This window comes from Apodemus sylvaticus, chromosome 2, assembly GCF_947179515.1.
Source record: "Apodemus sylvaticus chromosome 2, mApoSyl1.1, whole genome shotgun sequence".
Lineage (NCBI taxonomy): Eukaryota > Metazoa > Chordata > Mammalia > Rodentia > Muridae > Apodemus > Apodemus sylvaticus.
In genome coordinates this window covers 165,537,012-165,558,566 of record NC_067473.1, presented here as the reverse complement: position 1 = coordinate 165,558,566, position 21,555 = coordinate 165,537,012, and the positions used below count along the sequence as shown (strand labels likewise).

General features: G+C 40.0%; 1 protein-coding gene and 1 non-coding gene across 2 annotated transcripts; one reads left to right on the top strand and one right to left on the bottom strand.

Moving 5' to 3' along the window:
* Positions 1–880: 880 nt before the first annotated feature.
* Positions 881–21,024, top strand: LOC127678125 (C-type lectin domain family 2 member D11-like). The gene is made up of 6 exons (XM_052172914.1): positions 881–1,027; positions 4,958–5,039; positions 12,164–12,289; positions 13,159–13,337; positions 13,875–13,981; positions 15,014–21,024. Exons 1-6 carry the CDS (start codon positions 881–883, stop codon positions 15,126–15,128), a joined length of 756 nt encoding a protein of 251 aa, XP_052028874.1. The 3' UTR covers positions 15,129–21,024.
* On the bottom strand, positions 17,541–17,613 carry Trnak-cuu (transfer RNA lysine (anticodon CUU)). The gene has a single exon. It is a non-coding gene; the product is annotated as a tRNA-Lys (tRNA).
* Positions 21,025–21,555: the final 531 nt, after the last annotated feature.

Sequence of the window (21,555 nt, the reverse complement as noted above, 5' to 3'; positions counted from 1 at the left end):
GGGGAGGGGAGTTGGGCAGTAAGGTAGGTAAAGCGTGTGTGTGTGTGTGTGTGTGTGTGATAACCTAGAATATTTAAGGAGCTCTATATTTCCTTCCTTCTTTCCTTCCTTCCTTCCTTCTTTCCTTCCCTTCCTTCCTCCTTCCATCTCTCCTAATTTCTTTCTTTCTCTTTCTTTCTTTCTTTCTCTTTCTTTCTTTGTTTCTTTCTTTGTTTCTTTCTTTGTTTCTTTCTTTGTTTCTTTCTTTGTTTCTTTGTTTCTTTCTTTCTTTCTTTCTTTCTTTCTTTCTTTCTTTCTTTCTTTCTTTCTTTCTTTCTTTCTTTCTTTCTTTCTTCCTAAAGGTTTATGTGTATATGTACATGGGTGTCCACAGAGAACAGAGGCAACACATTCTTTGAGATAAAGTTATAGGAAGTTAAGAGCTACACAATATGGCTCCCAGGAATAGAACTCAGGGAAAATCTAACTACTTATCTAGAAAGTGGTAATTTTGAAAAAGTAGTTTCTACTCAGAAGTTGAAAAATTACCAAGAGTATGGTAATTTTTATAAAGAAGTGCTCTTATATTGGTGTATATTAAATAAAAGAGTTGGCAGCTTTCTTTCAAAACTATAACCAAGACAAAATAATAAGTTAGTTATGGTTTTATTTCTTTAAATGGAGATGGACGAGGGAGATGATTTAGGACTTAAAAGCTCTTGCCACGTGAGCCTGACCACCTGACCTGGATCCCAGGAGTCCAAGGGAGTAGGAAAGGAAAGACTCCTGTGCCCAAAAGACTCCTACACATATGCTGTGTCATCCTTGAAAGAGTGCACCCAGGAGAAACAAGCTTGACCACTGTGCTATCATCAGATTCCCACTGACCCCCGAGTGAGTCATGAAGAAGAGAGAGGACAACAGCAGCCTTGTGTTCACTGTGGATGTCAAGGCCAACAAGCACCAGATCAAAAAGGCCATGAAGAAACTCTATGGCATTGATGTGGCCAAAGTCAGTGCACTGATAAGGCCTGACAGAGAGAAGAAGGTAGCATAGGTTTGCTTGGCTCCTGATTATGATGCTCTAGATGTTGCCAACAAAACTAGGATCATCTAACATGAGTCCAGATGGCTAATTCTAAATATACACTTTTTTTCATCTTAAAAAAAGGAATAAATCTCTGACATGCCTGGAGATGTGATATTATGGTGACTACAATATCATAAGCAGTAGACTTGAGTATTCCAATGTCCCAGGAAAATTGAGTGGAAAGTCCTGTGACTTTGTCTTTGATGTCCTTCCACTTCTTTCTGTCCCTATGGTTAACATCCCACACTGGGAAGCACACATGGCCTGCCTAGAAACAAATAATGACTCTGCTATGAAGCCGAGTCAGTCATGCTCACAGTGTGCCTTCTGTAGGTCAGGACAAATGGCTGGGTGCTTGTGTTCCCCAGTGACATCTCTACTTTATCACACAGCATAGTCTTGCTGCCTAAATGTCCCTGGGATGCTGGTGAAATATCTCCCCAACCCAGGCCAGAAGTCTCCCCAGGATTCTCTATTTCCCAGAACTGCTGCAGGCCTGTGATAAGAAAGGATCAGGGGTCCTTGTCACTGAGCCAGGCTTCACTCTGATGCAGGAAGAGGTCTATTAGGATCTGGCTCAGAGTGCTGGAGTTAAAGGAAGAAGCCTCCATTTTGGGAAGGGTTGAAAATCCCTGTGGCCTCAGTAAGTTCAGCTTCAGGTATGTTTCTAAAGCAGAACTGTTCTGAAAGAATTAAACCAGAAACAAACAGGAAAGTCAGCCTTCAGAAGGAGCCAGCATGGCTCCTGACCCTGTTCCAGGAGATTCAGAATGGCTTTTTCGGTAAAGGGCTACTAGTGATCTGGAGGTTGAAAGGGAGAGGGGGGCTGGTTGCAAGAGGAATGGGGAGGAAGGAGAAGGAGAGAGAGACAGAGACAGAGAGAGAGACAAAGAGCGAGAGAGAGGAGAGAATAAAAGGGGAGAAAAAGAGAGGCTACAAGCAGGTAGATACATTGGGGCTGGGAGAGGGATCAGGCCTTGAAGCTGTCATGTGCGTCCATATAAAAGCAAGTATGCATGCTATTGGTCAGATTGAAAGCCTTCCAGGCCTTTGTTTTAAGCTGTCAGGCTTTTGTCTTAGCTCAAGAGGGTATACGAGTTCAGCCTGCATGTATGTGTGAGAACCACCTAAGTGCAGCAGAGGCCAGAAGAAGGTGTCTGAGCCTGCAAAACCAGAATTATACAGAGGGTGTGAGTAACATGTGCTGAGAATTGCATTCTGATCTTCTGCAAGATTAGCAAGTACTCTTAATGAGCCATTGATCCAGCCCTGCCTTCACTGAAAGTACAAATGTGGCATCACAGCTTTGCTGGTGGATGTTGCTGCATATTGCCTTTATACATTCTGCTACAAGAACATAACACAACACTCCACAGTAATGAATACATTACCTTTTCCAAGGTGCAGTGTGTTTACTCATTTCTCATCTGTTGTACCTAGTTCTCAATTAAACTCTATCACACACTGAAGTGTGCTGTATTATTTTGATTTACTTTTTATGAATCATAATGCAATGAGAACTCTCACATGGACCTGTTTACATATTCTGTGGGCATGCACTAAGAAATGGAATTGTTTGTCCTGGGATTGGTTAGGGAATCCATTTAAAGCTGTGGATGTTTTCTTTTCTACCTTCATCTCCACAGTCTCTCTTTAATGTTGTCTATAGAAAATACCAGCATCATTGTGAATTACTAGAACTGCCAAATTTAGAGGCTCTATGATGAATATTTATCAAAATTAAAATAAATCCCCAAACTAACCACAGCTGGGGATGGTGTGGGCTTTTCAAACTCCCAACCCCACTTCCATCAACGAGAGCACACTTTGTCTAACAAGGCCATATTTCCTAATTCTTCTTAAACAGCTCCACCAGCTGGGTACTGAGCATTTGAATACATGAGCCTATGGGGCCATTCTCATTCACTACAGTGTTATGTAGGAATATGGGTAAAGGACTGTATGAGCCATCTCTGCTAAAAGGAACATTGTCCTGTTCATGGTAAAGTTATTTGTCATGAACTAAGGGCTGAATAGATCGCTCAGCTGTGCAAAGCTAGGTTCACAACTGAAAAGACAAGAATGAGGGCTAAAATTTCCAGTTGTTGACAGAGTCTTCCCATCATGAGTTCTGTGAGGTAAAAAACTAAATGAGGAGGTCCAAAACTAGGCAACTTCATTAGCTCAAAAAGACCTGATCAAACACTGCCTTCAGCCTAGATGGAAAATGGGGTGTCAGTTGCTTTTGACTTATCTCCTGTGCTAGAAGACCTCAGGAGATAAACACTCAGATCCTTGTTTCATACCTCAAACTTGTGCCAACATCTGAGAAAATCATCACTTGGACATCAGAGAATCTGGGTGACCCATCTCCAACTATATTGACAGTTGAGTAACCCAAGTAACTGAATTTAAAACCCCTCTGACTACATTTCTACTAACTCACATATATATATCATTATCATAATATATTAAATACATTATATTTAATATATTATATTACTATATAAATTATATATTATTCTATTTTATGGCATTAATATATTAAATATTCTATTTTTTAAATTTAGCTCTGGCGGGTCTGGAGCTCCCTATGTAGACCAGGCTAGCCTCTAATTCATAGAGCTCTACCTGAGACAGCCTCCCCAGGGCTTGGATAAGAGCCCATGTGCTACCATACAATCACCTAAATATTTTATCGTAAATACTTTTTAAATCATCTGAGATATTTATAAATTTCCTTGGCATATGCTCCTAAATGGTAAAATAATGCTAAACTTATTTTACATGAGGATTATGACGTTCCATTGGTACATTTTTGGGGTACCTACATTCTGAATCCAAATTCTTCAAGCCTGTGAATTCAGCTCTAACCTCTCTGGCCTCTACAGGCAACTAGGTGGTTCCACAGACAGTGACACCCATATACATAGTCAAAATCTGGAGCAGCTTTTTCTATACTTGTGAGTTGCAACCCCTTTCGGAGTGGGGTTGAATACCCCTGTCACATGGGTCTCATATGAGATATCCCTCATATCAAATATTTACATTATAATTCATAATAGTACCAGAATTGTAGTTATCAAGTAACAACAAAATAACTTATGGTTGAGAGTCACCACAAGTTGCAGAACTGTATTAAAGTGTCACAGCATTGGCAAGATTGAGAAACACTGGTTTAGAGGTATTCATTGCTCTGATAAAGGTGGCAGAGGGCATTATGTTTCTGTCTCCACACCATTAGCCAAATGTTTCCATATATAAACATGTAATATGGGACAGCCTGAGTCCGTAGTCCTGAGACATGATCTGGCTCCAGAACAAAGAATCTCATTCCCTGAGGCAAATTTAGCACTGACTGTGACTCCCAGCTGTTTCCTTTCTGACTGTCTCCTAGAGATTCAGTCTCTGGGCCTCTCAATGCACAGACTCCTCTGACCTTGGCCTGGGAAACCCCTTAAGTAATGCCCTCAAAACTCAGAGCTGTAGCACCACAGGACTTTCTGATGTGTGGTATTCAGGGCAGGAAAGGGTTGGTAATAATATTTTCTTTTTGTTTTTTGTCACCTTTTATTTCCAAGTTGATTCCTGCAGGTCAGTAAAACCAGTCTCACCCTCCAGTCCCTGAAATTGCCCTGCTCTAAAAGCTCTTTGTCTGCAGATTTTAGTCTCACTTCCTTACAGTCCAATGAAATCCCTTCCCTACAATCGTGTGTCAATTTGAACCAATCAAACTGTGTGTGAGCCTCTCTGTAGGGAAGGAGGAGCTCATGCTACCACCGGTTAGGTTAAGCTGATTGGTAACATACTGTACCCTTCCTGGAAATGCAACCAAGTATTTGTGTCTCTCAGTTTTCAAGTTTTTATCTTCCTGTGGTGGAAACGCAGCTTCTCAGCTCTGAGGTGAGTGCCACAAAGAGTAACCTACCTATGCTCAGTACCACAGGTTGCCCGCAGGAGGGAGAAATGGGTATGTATTTAATAGTATTTGAACCAAACTATAACAGCAGAGAAGAGCTTCACCAGGGACAAGGCAAAAGAACTGAACCTTGAACAAAAGAATAAGAACAGAAGGGTGTTTGTGGGTCTGTCACAGTGGGTCTGCAGAGCAGGAGAATGCAGATATGATTAGTTATGAGGTTGTTACATTAATTATTCTATTGGACCTATACTTGAATAGTTCTCAGGGAAGAGAAATGAAGAATGAATCACCTTCTAAAAGCCAGAGCTGCAGGCACAGCTTGCTTTCTTTGTGCTTAGCTTGCTAGTCCACTCTCCCAGGGATCTGGTAAGCTACACTCTGGTGGATTACACCAAACTGCTGTAGAAAATGCTTGCTCTACATGTGCCCAGGGAAGGAATTCAGACAACAGCTTTGCAATGTGCACAGTGACAGAAGTTGCATGGGAAGCTTGTGGCTTGTGTTTTGCAGATCATTGTAGTTGTAGAAAAGAATTGTAAGGAGGTGGCATGGGGTGTGGGGTGGGGTGGGGAGCTGAACCCACCCAGGACCAAATCCTTTCCATTTTGAGCTCTTGATAAGTTAAGGAATAAGTCAGAAAAGGAATGTGATGGGGTTTTCCACTCCAGTCTTCAGAAAGGAAACAAAATTGTGTTTCTGGTATTTCAAACTGTCCGTGCTTCAGTATATTGTGTTCCTTCATCTTCCTTTTCCCTCATTCCTGTTCTTCACCTTATTTTTTTTCATTTAGGGAAGAATATTGAATTTTGTGAAAATAAGATTGATATTTATCAAATTACAAAATTCACAACAAATGTTAATCCTTATAACTTATCACTTAAACCAAGAGTTCTAAGTGAATTTGTTATTATTATTACTGATGATGATGATGATGACAATTTATTGATTCTCTGGCGTTTCAAATAATGTAAGGACAGTGGCATAGCAAGAAGAGGAAATAGCAAGCATTTCTTCAGCAGAAATCGAGTTTAAGTAAAGAAATAACAGTTTACATCTGTGAAAGCTTGTATCAGAACTTGCCTATCATTTATTGTGACGTCTATAAGACATCCAGCAGCCTTAGCTAGTTCATGAATTCATTAATGAGTAAATATTGTGAAGGATTACCTTAGCATAAGGAGCGAGACATGTTTTCTAGCTGTTAAGCTACAGTTACCTTAGCTGGCAATGTAGTCAGAATCAGGGGGATGAATAAATTCTAATCTAGGAATCATATATTAATTTAAAAAATGACAGAGTTCATCTATAGTCTAAACAGTTCCCAGGTCCCTGTGGTCTCCATGGCTACTTGGGCAGAGTCAGTAAGGCTTTTGTGCCCAGAAGAAGGACTTTCTCCTCCTTGGAACAGGTAATCATGGAACGAAAATTGACTCAGATTGACTTAGGCAGTATGAGTCACTTGTCTCTTAGGGTATCCAGTTTTGTCCACAGTGTTTCTCAGTGGTTGTCATACCACAATTCAGGCAGTCTCTTGTAGCTGTATCTCTATTTTCTGAGTCCTTAGGGATAAGCTATTAGGCTTTGGGAGATTCTGTCTCTTATAAACTTAAGTATATTAATAATTAGCAGACATCTGACAAGATTGAAAGCTTTATCGATAGTTCATATCTGAGTTAGAAAATTTATGTTTACTAAATTATTTGCTTGAGAATGTATACAGTAAATATATCACACTAATTTGCTGGAGCTGGGGAATTTTGACCCATTCTGTTGCTGGTCCACAGAATGAGAGACAGGCGTGTGTTCATGTTTGGTTGAGGCACCAGGCACATGCCTGTTCCAGGGGTGTGGGATATGCATGCAGCCTGAATAACACAGATTGTAAGGAGCCCTAATGACAGCTTGCATGCCCCAGGTAGCTCAGGGCTGAGTTACCACTGAACTGCAGCTGAGATCGTGTCAAGGGGTTGGGGTGGTTCTGTGATTCACAGGACTCATACACAAGCAGGTGGGACAGGGCATCCTCCTAGCAGCAAGAAGCCCAGGCACAGTGCTGCAAGCTGTAGCCAGGTGTTGCGACAGAGAGCAGTTCACCCAGGCCTGGGATTTCTCAACAGTGTGAAAGGCATCATCTCAGAGGAGAGAGGAAAATCTCACTCAAGGGAAAATGTCCTAGAATGAGGGTCAGGGAAAAGACTCGATGTCTGTATCCTCAAGGGCAGTAAAGGAGTAGCTCTGAGCTCAAGAACACTCCCATGGGACCATGGGGACAGTTACCCTGACCAGTGGGGGGAGGGGCTTACTAATTCTCACAAGTTAGGGCTAGTGAGCACTGGCTTTCCATGTGGTAGTGGGAGTGGGGAGAGGGGAGGGGAAGGGAGAGGGGATGTTAACTTGCAAAGTTTCTAAATCCAAGTCTCAGCACCAAATATGTTTATAAAAAAATGAGGGAGGGAATATGTCTTGGGGATGTGTAGTAAGGTGTGGGGGAAGAGGATGCCTCCGTGGGCCCAAGCAGAGGTACAGAGGTGTAGAGGCATCCCTTCCCCCTGAGGGACCAGTCATGTGACAATATACTATAGCATAGTATATGATTCAGGGCATAAGGAGGGGAGTTGAGAGAGTAGTAGTAGTAGTAGTAGTAGTAGTAGTAGTAGTAGGAGGAGGAGGAGGAGGAGGAGAGAGAGAGAGAGAGAGAGAGAGAGAGAGAGAGAGAAGAGGAGTAGGGGCAGGCCATGAACACATAGAGAAAAGAGGAAGTGGAATATGGGGGGAGGGGAAGGGACAAGAGAACAGAGTGAGAGCAAGAAGGCAAGAGCAAGAGAAAGCAGAGGCTACCAGCCCCTTTTATCCCTTTTATAGTGAGTCAGGCACACCAGGCTGTTGCGGTAACTGTGGGGTGGAGGTTAGACAAACTGCAAACACCACTGATCAATGTGACAGTTACACATTCAGAAACTTTAAAGCAGCTCAAAATAAAACGTCTGCTTTTATTTTGCAGAAGGTATTTAAAAAGCCAATGGAAGAATTGTAGGTAAGATTAGCTCAAGCAGAAATAAGTTGGTGACAGTTGAGTTATCAGATAAAAACAAAACAAAAAACTACAACTATGTGACTAGACTCTTCAACTCTTAAAATTAGCTGGAGTACAGCTGATTTATGGCTTAACTCTAGAGCTTGCTGAGAGTGCAAAACTGAGGAACATTTGGACAGAGTGTGAGATGATCAGGGGCAAGTATATGGTCAAAATTTTTGTTTTTAATGCCCCTTCATCAGTTCTCAGCCATATTGATTGACATTGTCAACATTGGGTTGTAGTAAAATGTGAATTCAACACACATTTTAGATTGATTATTATTAGTATTATTATTCTTTTTTCTACAGTTCAGTAGTTATCTGTCTCCTGGTCTGCCCTCCAGCTGGTCCTCATCCCATTCCTCCTCTCCCTTCTTCAAAAGGATGCCCTCACCCCTCCGCACCATCAAACCTCCCCACATTCTGGGGCCTCAAGTCTCTGGAGGTTTAGGTGCATCTCCTCTCACTGAGGCCATACCAGGCAATCTTCTGCTATACATGTGCTGAGGGCCTCATATCAGCTAGTGTATGCTGACTGATTGGTGGCTCAGTGTCTGAGAGACCTTAGGGGTCCAGATTAGTTGAGACTGCTGGTCTTCCTATGGGCTAGTTCTCCTTCTCAGCTTCTTCCAGCCTTTCCCTAAACCACACAGGTCAGCAGCTTCTGTCCTTTGGTTGGATGCAAGTTTCTGCATTTGACTCAGCTGCTTGTTGGGCCTTTCAAGGGCAGTCGTGTTAGATCCCTGTCTGTAAGCACACCATAGCATAGTAAGAGTGTCAGGCCTTGGAGCCTCCTCTTGAGCTGGATCCCAATTTGGACCAGTCACTGAACCTCCTTTACTTCAGTCTCTTCTCCATTTTTGTCCCTGCAGTTCTTTTAGACTGGAATAATTCTGGGTCAGTTTTTGACTGTGGGATGGCGACCCCATCTCTCCACTAGATGCCCTGTCTTTCTATTGGAGGTAGCATCTACAAGTTCCCTCTCTCCACTTTTGGGCATTTCATCTAAGGTCCCTCCCTTTTAGTCCTGATTGTCTCTCACCTTCCAGGTCTCTGGTATATTCTAGAGGGTCCCTCCACCCCTGACCTCCTACCTACCAAGGTTGCCTGTTTCCATTCTTTCTGCTTGTCCTCAGGGCTTGGTTCCTGCCCTCCCATCCCCATACCTAATTATGTTCCCCCTTTCCCCTTCCTGTTCCCTCTCCAACCAAGATCCCTCCCTCCCTCTGCCTCCTGTGATTGCTTTCTTTTCCCTCCCAAGTGGGATTGAGGCATGCTCACTTGGGCCCCTCAGCTTGTTAACCTTGACTTCTATGGATTGTATCCTGGGCATTCTGTCATTTTTGGCTAATATCCAGTTATGAGTGAGTAGACACCAATAAGAATCTCATAATGATGGAAACACAGATTTTCATTTCCTCTGGCATTAATAGGTAGGTAGGAGGGCCACAGCATATAGTAAGTCTATTCTCATTTGAAGAAAGTGATGATCTGTTTTTAACTGTCTTTTCCAAAACCAAGTAGCTATATTTGAATATTTGGCCCATTCTTATTCTTTTTTATCTTTGATTGTTTTTTTTTCAAATAATTGAATTTTCCAACCTATCAGAGTGCTCTAAATACAACTTCTTTTTGATCTTTATCTTATAAAAATTGAAAATTCCCTTTGCAGAACTCAGAAGAGAAAGAATTTTTTGTGATTTTGTTTTTTGTTTGTTTTTGAATTAGAGCAAAGTCTGCATATTTCATTTTAAGCTAATGTGGATAAGAATTTTGGTATTACACTTAAGAAACTTTTACTCAAGGCAAATTTTTCTTTTCACTTTTCCTCAGATAGTTTTATAGCCCTAGACTTCATGTTTGAGTTGCCTTTTATAGAAGGAGATGGGAGGTTTGTGAAACAGCGTACAGTGTGTATAGCAAGGCCAGGGTCAGCTTGCTGGAATAATTATATGTTGGAGTTGCTTCTCAAGTTGTTTTTATTATTTTTGTATTTTTCTTTTATTGTTATTATTATTATTATTATTATTATTATTATTTTGGTTATTAGTATTACTATTAATTTGACTTATGTGTCTATGATTTTGCCAAAACCATACTTATGTCTTTGTGTCTGTCACTCTGATTTGGTGGTATCACTTGTGTAAATTTTGCCTCTTTTTCTTTTTTTTTTTAATATTTTTATTTTCTATATTCTTCGTTTACATTCCAAATGATTTCCCCTTTCCTGGATCCCCCTCTCCATATGTCCCATAAACCTTCTTCTCTCCATCCCTTCTCCAATCACCTCCCTCCTTTTTCTCTGTCCTTATATTCCCTTCCCATGCTAGATCAATCCTTTCCAGGATCAGGACCCTCTCCATACTTCTTCATGGGAGTCATTTGTTATGCAATTTGTGCCTTGGGTATTCAGAGCTTCTGGGCTAATTAATATCCACTTATCAGAGATTGCATTCCATGTGTATTCTTTTGTGATTGGGTTACCTCACTTAGGATGATATTTTCCAGATCAAACCATTTGCCTAAAATTTTTGTGAATTCATTGTTTCTAATTGCTGAGTAGTATTCCGTTGTGTAAATATACCACATTATCTGTATCCATTCCTCCTTTGAGGGGCATCTGGGTTCTTTCCAGCTTCTGGCTATTATAAATAAGGCTGCTATGAACATAATGGAGCATGTGTCTTTATTGCATGCCGGGGAATCCTTTGGGTATATGCCCAGGAGAGGTATAGCAGGGTCCTCTGGAAGTCTCATGTCCAGTTTTCTGAGGAACCTCCAGACTGATTTCCACAGTGGTTGTACCATCTTACAGCCCCACCAGCAGTGGAGGAGTGTTCCTCTTTCTCCACATCCTCGCCAACACCTGCTGTCTCCTAAGTTTTTGACCTTAGCCATTCTGGCTGGTGTAAGGTGAAATCTCAGGGTTGTTTTGATCTGCATTTCCCTAATGACTAATGATGTTGAGCACTTCTTATTTGCCTCTTTTTCTAAATTGTTCAGCTATACTTATTCTTTTCCCTTTTCATGCAATTTGAAAATTACTTTGTGCTGCAGAGATGACACGTGACTGAAAACACTGGCTACTCTTTCGGAGAACCTAGGTTCTGTTCCCAGTATCATCATGGCTCCTCACAACTGTAACTCCAGCTCCAGGCAACTTAACATCCTTTCTTGTCTCCTCAGGCACCAGGCATACATACAGTGAACAGATACATATGCAGACAAATCACCCATATGCATTAAATACAAGAACATTTTAAAGGCATAAAATTACCTTTCTGATTTTTTTAAATGGTCACTATCCACGAATGTGCTCTTTCAATTCCTAGCTTGCTAAGAGTTTTTGTTATTTTAGACTAATATTATTTTTTCACATGATTTTGGTGAGCTTGTTAAAAATTTCCCCTATTTTACCCATTAGTTGTGTCAGTGTGTTCTATTATATTTATGTGACTTTATTAATTTATTTACGGCTAGGTTCTTTGACCTATGTAACCTAGGTCTGGTGGTTACATAGTCCATGTTGAGTTCAAATTTTTTATGTAGATTAGGCTAGCCTTGTATGCTCCTGACTCTCCAGATTCTGCCTCCTTAACACTGGAAATATAGAAGTGTACCAACCTGTTTGTCTCATTGACTGGAGCAGGAATTACATAGGTGGTTATGAGTCATCCCTTTAGAGGCTGGAATTTGGAAAGCAACATGGTCCTCTAGAAGAACATTAACTGTTGTTGATCCCTCAGCCACCTCTGAAGTCTCCTGTTGATCCCTGTCTGTCCCCATCCTTAGTGCTCTGTGTTGTCCTCAGTCCTAACCAGTTAATTCTTATGGAAAGAAATCTATGGATAGATTTGATTGTTATTTGCCTTCAATCTGATCTTCACTTTTTCTGTTTATGGCATCTTCATTGGCCCTTAGTTCAATGATTAGAAGACTCCATGTTTTCTTTTCCTCTAGTCTTCTGTGAGTCATGGACAACATTTATAGACCAGGACTTTCTGTGAAGGGGTTCGCAGTGGATGAATACAAGTCAAATCTACAGATAATTCTTAAATGTTTCTTGAGATTGATATTCTTATATTTACAAATTTCAGGTAAAATGATCCAAGAAGAATGTCTCCCAGTCGTCTCCCCCAGGTATCCTGCTAAGCTTTACTGCTGCTGTGGAGTAATCGCAGTCCTCACTGTAGCTGTAGTTGCTCTTTCTGTTGCTATCACAGGCAAGTGACTTATTGTACCAAAACATTAACATTGTCAGTTATGCTTACTGATCACTGTGAAACAGGCACTGTGGAAAGGGCCCTAGAGAAAGTGCACTGGAATTTCCTGTTATCTGGAAACTTAGGTTCAAGCATTAATATGCAGTGAAAGAACTCACACTGTGGTGTACACAGGAGGCCAGGCTCAGCATACCTGGGAAGATGACATTCAGCAGGCTCTAGACAGAGATGCAGGAGACATAGGTCCACTTGGATGAACAGTCCAAGACAGAGAACCAGGAGAGAAAAATTCCATGGAGGACCCTCAAGGAAGGGTGTGGACAGAGAAGGGTAATATGTCCAGCAGGATGCAGTGTCTCCTCCCATGATCTATGAGTTTAGTTACCAAGCACAATTGTACGTTGAATGTATTAAATACCATTTCTGAAGTCATAAATTTATAGGATTTTAGTACCACACTCTTCAGAATAGTTTAATAAAATCTTGCACTGACCTCTTAATTTTGTGAATGATTCTTTAGTGCAATGTGTCCACACGGTATACAATACCTACCCAATAGTTCTCACTGCTGTCTCAATTATAAGGCTGGATCTCAATAGGTGCCCATACAGAGTTCTTATGTCTCTAGTAACTTTTATGTAGTAACCATTTAGCCAAAGCTCAGATAGTGATGCTATTATAAAAATCTACTTACTGGGAGCCCTATTGAGAGGGAGTGGGAAAACAGCCCATCATGTTCAAGTGAGAATTCCTTCAGATCACTTAGGAAAGCTACAATCAAATTCACAGCTCACAGCTAAGCTCAGAAGGGTATTTTAAAATGAGGCAAAACATGCATGTTATAATTCATTGTATTGTCTAAATTTCAGTAAGAAAGACAGAACAGATTTCAATCAAAAATACCTATGGTGTTTGCCCAGGAAATTGGATCGGATTTGGAAAGAAATGTTTTCATTTTTCTGAATACTCAAGAAACTGGACATCCAGTCAGACCTTCTGCATGGCACAAGGGGCCCAACTTGCTCGATTTGACAATGTAGAGGAGCTGGTAAGAAATAGTAAGGTGTTGGTTTGTCTGTTGAAAATTATATTACCTTGAGATAGAGAGGTTATAGATAAAGCATTCCAAGCACATGGAGACATGTGGGACCTGTGAGTGTGTGCCATTTGCTGATGTCTGACTTCTGACTGTGGCCCTGAGACATTCAAGAAATATTCTTTCACATCATGCTCATAGTCAGCTAGAAGGTCAGATACGCCATTTTACTGCATTCTCCTGTAATATGGGACATGTTGCATACTGCAGGTGACAACTCTTAATAACTACAATGAGAGGTTAACCTATAACCATCCTGGCAAGAGAGGAATGCATCGTTACATTTGACACTTTAATTCAAATGAGGTACTTTAGAATGAGAGATGACAAGTGGATCCATGAGACCTGGAGACTAATACACCTCCAAATTCTGTGACCCTCAGTTATACGCTCCTGTTATTTCTAGAGGAAGCTGTATAGTGGAGAGACTCCAGGATCATCTGAAACAAAGACACATATGTATTCTTGGTTTTTTGTGTTTTATGACAGAATTTCCTAGCTAGATATAAAGGCTTTTTTGACCACTGGATCGGCCTGCAAAGAGAGTCATCAGAACAACCTTGGAGGTGGACAGACAACACTGAGTATAACAATTTGTATGTTTTCATAATGTTTTTGCTTCTATTGTGATTGTGTGTTGTGATGTGTGTGAATTGTGGCTATGAGGGTTGAATGGCTCTGTCGTGTGAAGCCAACTGCACTGGGAAGGAAGAAAATAAACTTTTGGGCTGGAGGTGTGCCCTGGGCATAAGTTCTATGCCTCATGCAACAATTTCCAGCAAACTCCACATCCTGACAAATTTAAATCAGTTGGATACTCTCCCATCTACTAACCATCATCTTCAAAGCCTTTCCGTGGTGTTATTTCCCTTCAGATATTTAACATGATGGTGGCATCTGGGATGGATGTTGTCTGTTATCACCACTTGAAAATCTTTCCTTGGTGGTAACTGCCCCTGGATGATGTAGACAGAACTGCTGATGGCCAAGCACTGTAAAATCATAGGAAGGTACTTCAGAACTGCAAGCCTGAGAATTATCAATCCTCTGTTTGCATGGTTTTACCTTTTCACAGAAATAGAGTCTCCAGAGGCATTGAGAGTCTCCCCTAAGGTCTTGCCATCCGTAATCATTGGGGACAGCTCTTGAACGTGAGCACAGCCATTTTGAACAGACCCATCTCACTGGAACAGTAAAACACATAACCAGTCACCTCCATCATTACAGACGTTCTAGCAATTTAGTAAGTGATGTATTTTCTCCTACTTTTATACATGTATGAAAATACTTCAAGAGAGCATTGAAAATCACCCTTACGAGGCTATCCAGTGCTGCAGTTCATTTGAACATGGCAGCAAGCATTGTACACACAGTATGGGGTTCATTAAGGATGAATGACAGAGGTATGGTTATCTAATTAAACCCTAAGCATGTAAAAGTCCCTAAGTACAAAACCAGTGCGTGGGATTCCCATGAACTCTGCTTCTGATTCGTAGAATAAATAACCAGAGATGACGAGTGAGATATGATTGCAGGAGTGAAGGCAATGGCAGACTCTGCAGAAATCTTTTTTAATTTTTCTTTTTCTTTCTTTTTTGTTTTGTTTGTTGTTTGTTTGTTTGTTTTAGGATTCCCATCCACGGCGATGAAAAATATGGCTTCCTGAGTGACAGGATCAGCAGTAGCAGGGACTACCTTAATAGGAAGTGGATTTGTAGCAAGCCCAGTAGCAACACTTCATAGTGCTAGTCGTTTCATGTCCTGGCTATGTCATAGCAATCATGAGGAACACGTAACAGGTTATCTACTGTTGCTTCCTCATTAACGATCTACTACAATCATTATCACAATCAGTGAGTGCATAATGCATGGTGACATCAAAAATAACAACTCTCTCTGAGGGCTATTCACGTTTGCTTCAGACAGGATAGGATATCCCATCTGTATATCCCATCTAAAGGAAATACAGAGAGGAAAAAAGAGTAGAGCAGAGACTGAAGGAAAGGCCATCCAGAGACTGCCACACCTGGGGATCCATCTCGTATGCAGCCACCAAACCCAGTCACTATTGCTGATGCCAAGAAGTGCTTGCTGACAAGAGCCTGATACAATTGTCTCCTGAGAGGCTCTTCCAGAGCCTGACAAATACAGAGGCAGATGCTTGCAGACAAATATTGGACTGAGCATGGGTTCCCCAATGGAGGAGTTAGAGGATGGACTGAAGGAGCTGATGGGGTTTCCACCCCATAGAAAGAAAAACAATATCAACAAACCAGACCATCCAGAGCTTCCAAGTACCAAAGATTACGCATGGAAGGACCTATGTATCCAGCTGCATATGTAGCCTATGATAGACTTACCTGATATCAATGGAAGTGGAGGCCCTTAGTCCTGTGAAGACTTGATGCCCCAGAAGAGGGGAAGGCTAGGACAGTGAGGTGAGAGTGGGTGGGTGGGTAGTGGAGCACCTTCATAGAGGCAGAGGTGTAGGGAAGATGGGATAGAGTGTTTTTGGAGGGAAAACTGGGAAGGTTACTATTTTGAGCTGTATATGATGGAGATCTGTACAGATGTTTATAAATGAACAGAGGACAAACTTATCCTTAAGTGTAATCTTATAAGTATTTAAGTCAAGTACTGAAAAGGCCAAATGAGTCAAAGAAGACTAGGAAGGCAAGCTCTTTCTCAATAGTTTTAACCATTTAGAGGTAGCTTTTGCAGCATGGAATTGTAGGGGTTTAGCATCTCTTATACAAATCAGTAAATTTAAAGTGTTTTGAATTTTATCTAGCTTTTGTAAGCTGTTATCTGTGTATTAAGGTTCTGAAACATAAAGTGGAAGCATAACAAATGAAGGTTGATGAAATGCCAAAATAGAAATTTCTTGTACAATATATCTTGTATCTTGTATATAATACAAGGTAATTATATATCTTGATATATAATTAGTCAGATTATATTGAATCTGAACTCTTATAATTACAGCAGGTTACATTGAACAAATATCTAGACATAAAAACATTTATTTGTCCAGTAATCAACACGTAAGGCAAGGATACACAAGCTGTTACAAAACCTGACAAGAGACATGGCATGGTTTTTAGAGTGTACGCAGGGTTCCACTGCTCCCACGCATCATTTTATCCTGTAGAGTGGGAAAATGGATGTTCAATTTATCTTCTGTGTCTGTTTCCTGTCGACATTTGGATGCTGCAAAATGTCCTAGGAGGGCTTAAATGCTAGTCAAAGGCTGGGCAGTAGGACATCCATCAAAAGCATCTGTTTACCTAATCCAGATGAAAGACAGGAAGCAATCACGTTGGCTGAACTAGTTAATATCTGCCTTCAGCAAGGCCACATTTGAGCAGCTCCACAGGGTGATCCCTGGATGGAGTCTGTCAGCCAGATGAAAATCTACTGAGACAAATGTAGACTAGGAACAGAAATTAAAATTGTCTAGCAATTGCGGAAGTTAAGAAATCCCAAGAGCAAAGGAAAATTCTATTTTCAAGAACAGGCAGGTATACTTATCTGGAGTTCATTAGATCTGTGACAGGCAGGTCTAAGTCTTAGGACTCTTGATTCTCTGAATCCTATGTAAACTTTAGTTTATATAAGGATATATATTAGTATTTACCATTGTATTGAAATCTGTTTTAGAAAAAGTAGTTAACAGGTGTCTGTTATAAAAACTATAGTTTTGCATCTGTAGATATATAGTTTGAACAGAAATGTTTTCAGCATGATGAGAAGTGTTTTTAAGTTTATATTCAGAAAATAACTAAAGGGAAATTAAAATTTTGAGTTTGTAACTGAATTGTAAACTGTCAATGTTTCATTAACTTATTAGAACTTCATTGATCAATGTTAAAAATTTGAACTTTGAAATAACAAAAGTATGTGGGAGGAATATAAAACACCTCCTTTTTAAAAAATAATTTCTTACATCTCTATAATTTGCATTTATATACCTTAAAACATCTTCTTAGCACCTCAAACATTTATTACTTGTATTTATCAGCTTATGTTAGGGAAGACATTGGAACTTGAATTTATATAACTCTGTTTTGACATATTTAAGAGCTCTGATGATTCCTCTCCAAAGAATAGGTGATAGACATGTCATAAAAAGAAACATGATGCAAAGTCCTGCTAAGCCCAGTGTGGGGCTTGAACCCACAACCCTGAGATTAAGAGTCTCAGGCTCTACCGACTGAGTTAGCTGAGCTCATTTAGCATCTTGTGAAAAACACAAATATGTTTTCTTCCCCATATTAATATAAGATCAGTACCATGTCATATGCCAATAAATGGATCCTTTCCTTTCACCTGTGCATCAGTATGCCTACTTGTAGGATGCCGTAAATGCTTAGCAGAGAACACCCTGGCATCCAATATTAAAAAATTCAAAATAAAAGTGAAGGAATATACAACTCCCCTTTTTTTATTTTAAGCAACTGATTTCATTAGATTGTTCCATAATTCTCTGTCCTTGAGGACATGTAGAATTATGTATTTCATATAGATTATAGCTCATAGATTTAACTTATATTCAATTTATATTTTAACACATTTAACTTTTATTTAATGTATTTAATTTTTGTTTAAGTATACCTTTAAGATTTAAGTATATAATTTTTGTTTACTGTATAAAATATATACACTAATGTATATACATCATATTAGTGTATATAATTTATATTAAATGTATATAATCTGTATTAATCTCTTATAATTTATATTTAATATTCAATTTAGTTTTAATATGCATAATTTATATGTGTGTATAGACATATAAATATGTATATAGTTATTGAGATGGGTTATCTTCTCAGGACATTTAAAGTATACATTTTATAAACATGTTTAAGTGTATGTAATTTCTGACTTGTATGATAAAGTTAGTTTATATAATTTATATTTGGGGTTACCTGCATGAAACCCAGGAATGCTAACTGCTTGCTCATGCCAGAGCTAAGATGTCTGCAGTGCTGTCTACTGTAGAGCTCCAGAGAGGGAGTGGCTTGCCCACCTTCAACAGGCAGCTGCTGCCTGAGTCTCCATTCCCGTGGGAGTCAGTGGATGCTCTGGCCATGAGTGCAGATCAGCAGAGCCCTAAGTGTGGCTGTCCCTGGCCTCCTACTAGCTGCCACCTCTGCATCTGGCTCCCAGGTTGCTAAATGTATTATAACTTCCTCAGGAAACCAAAGAGAAACCTTCTACACAAGATCTAAAAAAATATGTAATGTCTGTTGCTATATTTTAACAAAGTATATTATACAAAAAGCATATGGTTTTTTCCATGTCTCATTTTTTTCTTTTACTTTTTATAAGCTTTCTTACTTTTTCTGAGCTTTCTTATTTTATTCCCAGACAATTCTCACTGTACCTTTACATTTTCTGAGCACTTGTTTGGTTTTTTGTTTTGTTTTGTTTTGTTTTGTTTTGTTTGGTGTCTACCTCTTAATCCCCACACTCTCAGAGAGTCCCTATTTGAGTTCTACCTATACCTGTCTGGCCAGTCAGAAGAACATGAACAGCCCTCTGAGGGAGGAGTGAGGATGATTATAGGAAAGAGAGAAAAAAGATGCAAGAGACAGATATGGGAGGGCTGCAGGTCATTACCATGTCAGCTCTTAGTGTATTCCACACAGCCATCTTATATTGCAGTACTGTGGGAAGCAAAGCCACAAGCTAACAGAAACAATTTTGTTGAAATATACACAAGGCATTTGTTCTCATCCCCAAATCTCCTTTTTCTACTACCAAGGTCAATAGAATCTTTAGCTCTCAATCTTCAGCCTCAAGCACCCCTTATTGTTTTATACCTCAGCAGGCCAGGAATTTTGCCAACAGATCCTGACCTGTCTTGACTCTGCTTGGCAGACAGTCTCTCTCTCTCTCTCTCTCTCTCTCTCTCTCTCTCTCTCTCTCTCTCTCTCTCTCTCTCTCCTCCTCCTCCTCCTCCTCCTCCTCCTCCTCTTCCTCCTCCTCCTCCTCCTCCTCCTCCTCCTCCTCCTCCTCTCCCTCTGCTTGAGAGAAGTAGCAAATGGCTCCTGACAAGAGGACAGGACCATGGTAGGCTCCTGTCTGCAAGTACAACATAGTAACATGGCATCAGATAGTGTCAGAGTTTGGTACCTGCGCGTGGGATGGATCCCAAGTTGGGCTGGTGACTGGATGACCTTCCCTTCAGTCTCTATTCCATTTTGTCCCTGCATTTCTTTTAGACAAGAACAAATATGGATCAAAAATTTTGAAAGTGGTAACCTCTACTTTTATGACCAGATATAAACTTTTCCCCCCATTGTTCTTTGTTTGAATGGCTTGGGCCATAAAAAAAAATTAAAGGGCAAATAACAGTGTGAAATGATTCTGGTACAACAAAAAGAAGATTATTGTTCTGTGGCCTTCAAATATTTTTAGAATCCTCAACATACTTTTACAAAATCCAATGACCAACATGAAGGGAGACCTAGACAGTATTAAAACCAGTATTGCACTTTCTGTAATTTAATTAATAAGGAATGTTTGTCAAGATAATTTTAGATTTACTTCTCAGTTTTCTTGTTTTAGTTAATGTAACTAAGAACATGTGCTAAACAATGTCATTTTTACTTTCTTAACTGTCACTGTGTCAAAGAGCTGTTCTGATTTCATGACTTTCATCCTTTCCAGTGAATGTGGCTGTACCAGTCACTGTTTTACAGGAGTTAAATTAACAGATTATCAGAATGTCATCAATTGATATATTAAACTTGGATTATTGGAAGTTCTAATATTATATTTATCTTTTAAGACCCTTATGACTTGTATAAACCTCAAACATTTTCTATATCATTACAAAGCAAGTTTTTTTAAACAAAGGAACAGTAAAAGGTTACATTGAAATTTGTTTTGTTTTCTTTAACATGAGGCCTCTCAGCAAAGCAATCCTCTTTATGAGTTTGACTTTCTTACCCAGAGACCCAGGAGCTCTAAAAAAATCAAGGCCTGATTTTTATATATGCAATGACCAGACAGCTGCTATTAAACTGATGAAGTTACAGTTAACCATTAATACCACCAGAGATCTGAGAAGGATAAATTTGAACATAATGTATAAACCAAATGGTTTCTGTATCAGTACAGCAGTTACTTAACTGTTGAATAGACAGTTAACCTAGCCTTCTCCTCTGCAATCTTTTAATCTCAATAGAAGGAGTGGCTCTGTCTTCAGTGATCACACAGGCCAGCATTGACTGCCCACGCAGCATTGCACGGACATTCTGCTGCCATGCCCTGAAGATTCCTGTAGGAGAGAAACTTGAGAGGCTGACCCACATTGCAAGGGAAAGAGGAGCAATCAATTCTTCAGGATCCTGCTTGTCTATAGTCTCAGTGGGTTCCTCCAGTGCATGAGGCATGAGGCAATCACTTCAGTGTTTAGCATTGCCAATGATCCAGGGGGACTCAACTCTTTTAGGCTGCTGTTAGGAGTTGGTATCTTAAATGTTTAGTAGATCTCTAAAAAGGTTTTAGGGCCATCTAATTAGTAATTTGATTTTAAAAATATTTCATTTGTTTTGTGTTACTTGCTTTATGTTTAACCTTGCAAACATTTATAGAAGGCTGAATAAAGCTTATCTCTGTAAATGAATTATATTTGTACTTAGCATAATTACAAGTATTGCTCCAGATATATCAAAACATTTAATCATTCATAAGATGGCTGTAGTGGCTATTCCTGATTGTCAACTTGACTATATCTGGAATGAACTACAGTCTAGAATTGGAAGGCTCACCTATGCATAGAACAATCACTCTGTGACCCAAGTTCTAGACACACTTGGCCCATTAACCAAGAGGCCTGCTCAGATTTCTAAGCTGTTTTGTACATCAAAAACTGGCAGGATGGTAGGGCAACCACAGCCAGCTCCTTCTCAGCAGCATCTGTTTCATAGACACACTGTGGTTGATCTAGACTTTTATCATCTGTTTCCTGTGCCTCCCTGATTTGTTTGAAATTTTGCACAAGCCTTAAATGTTTAGACTAGCATGCACAAAAGTACATATAGCACAGTCTGCCTGCTTGAGAGGCAGGAACAGTGACAGAAGAATCACATGGAAAGGGCTATTGAGATCCAAGGGGATTCTTCAACAGTATCTCCACATGGAGAGGGGGTTGGAG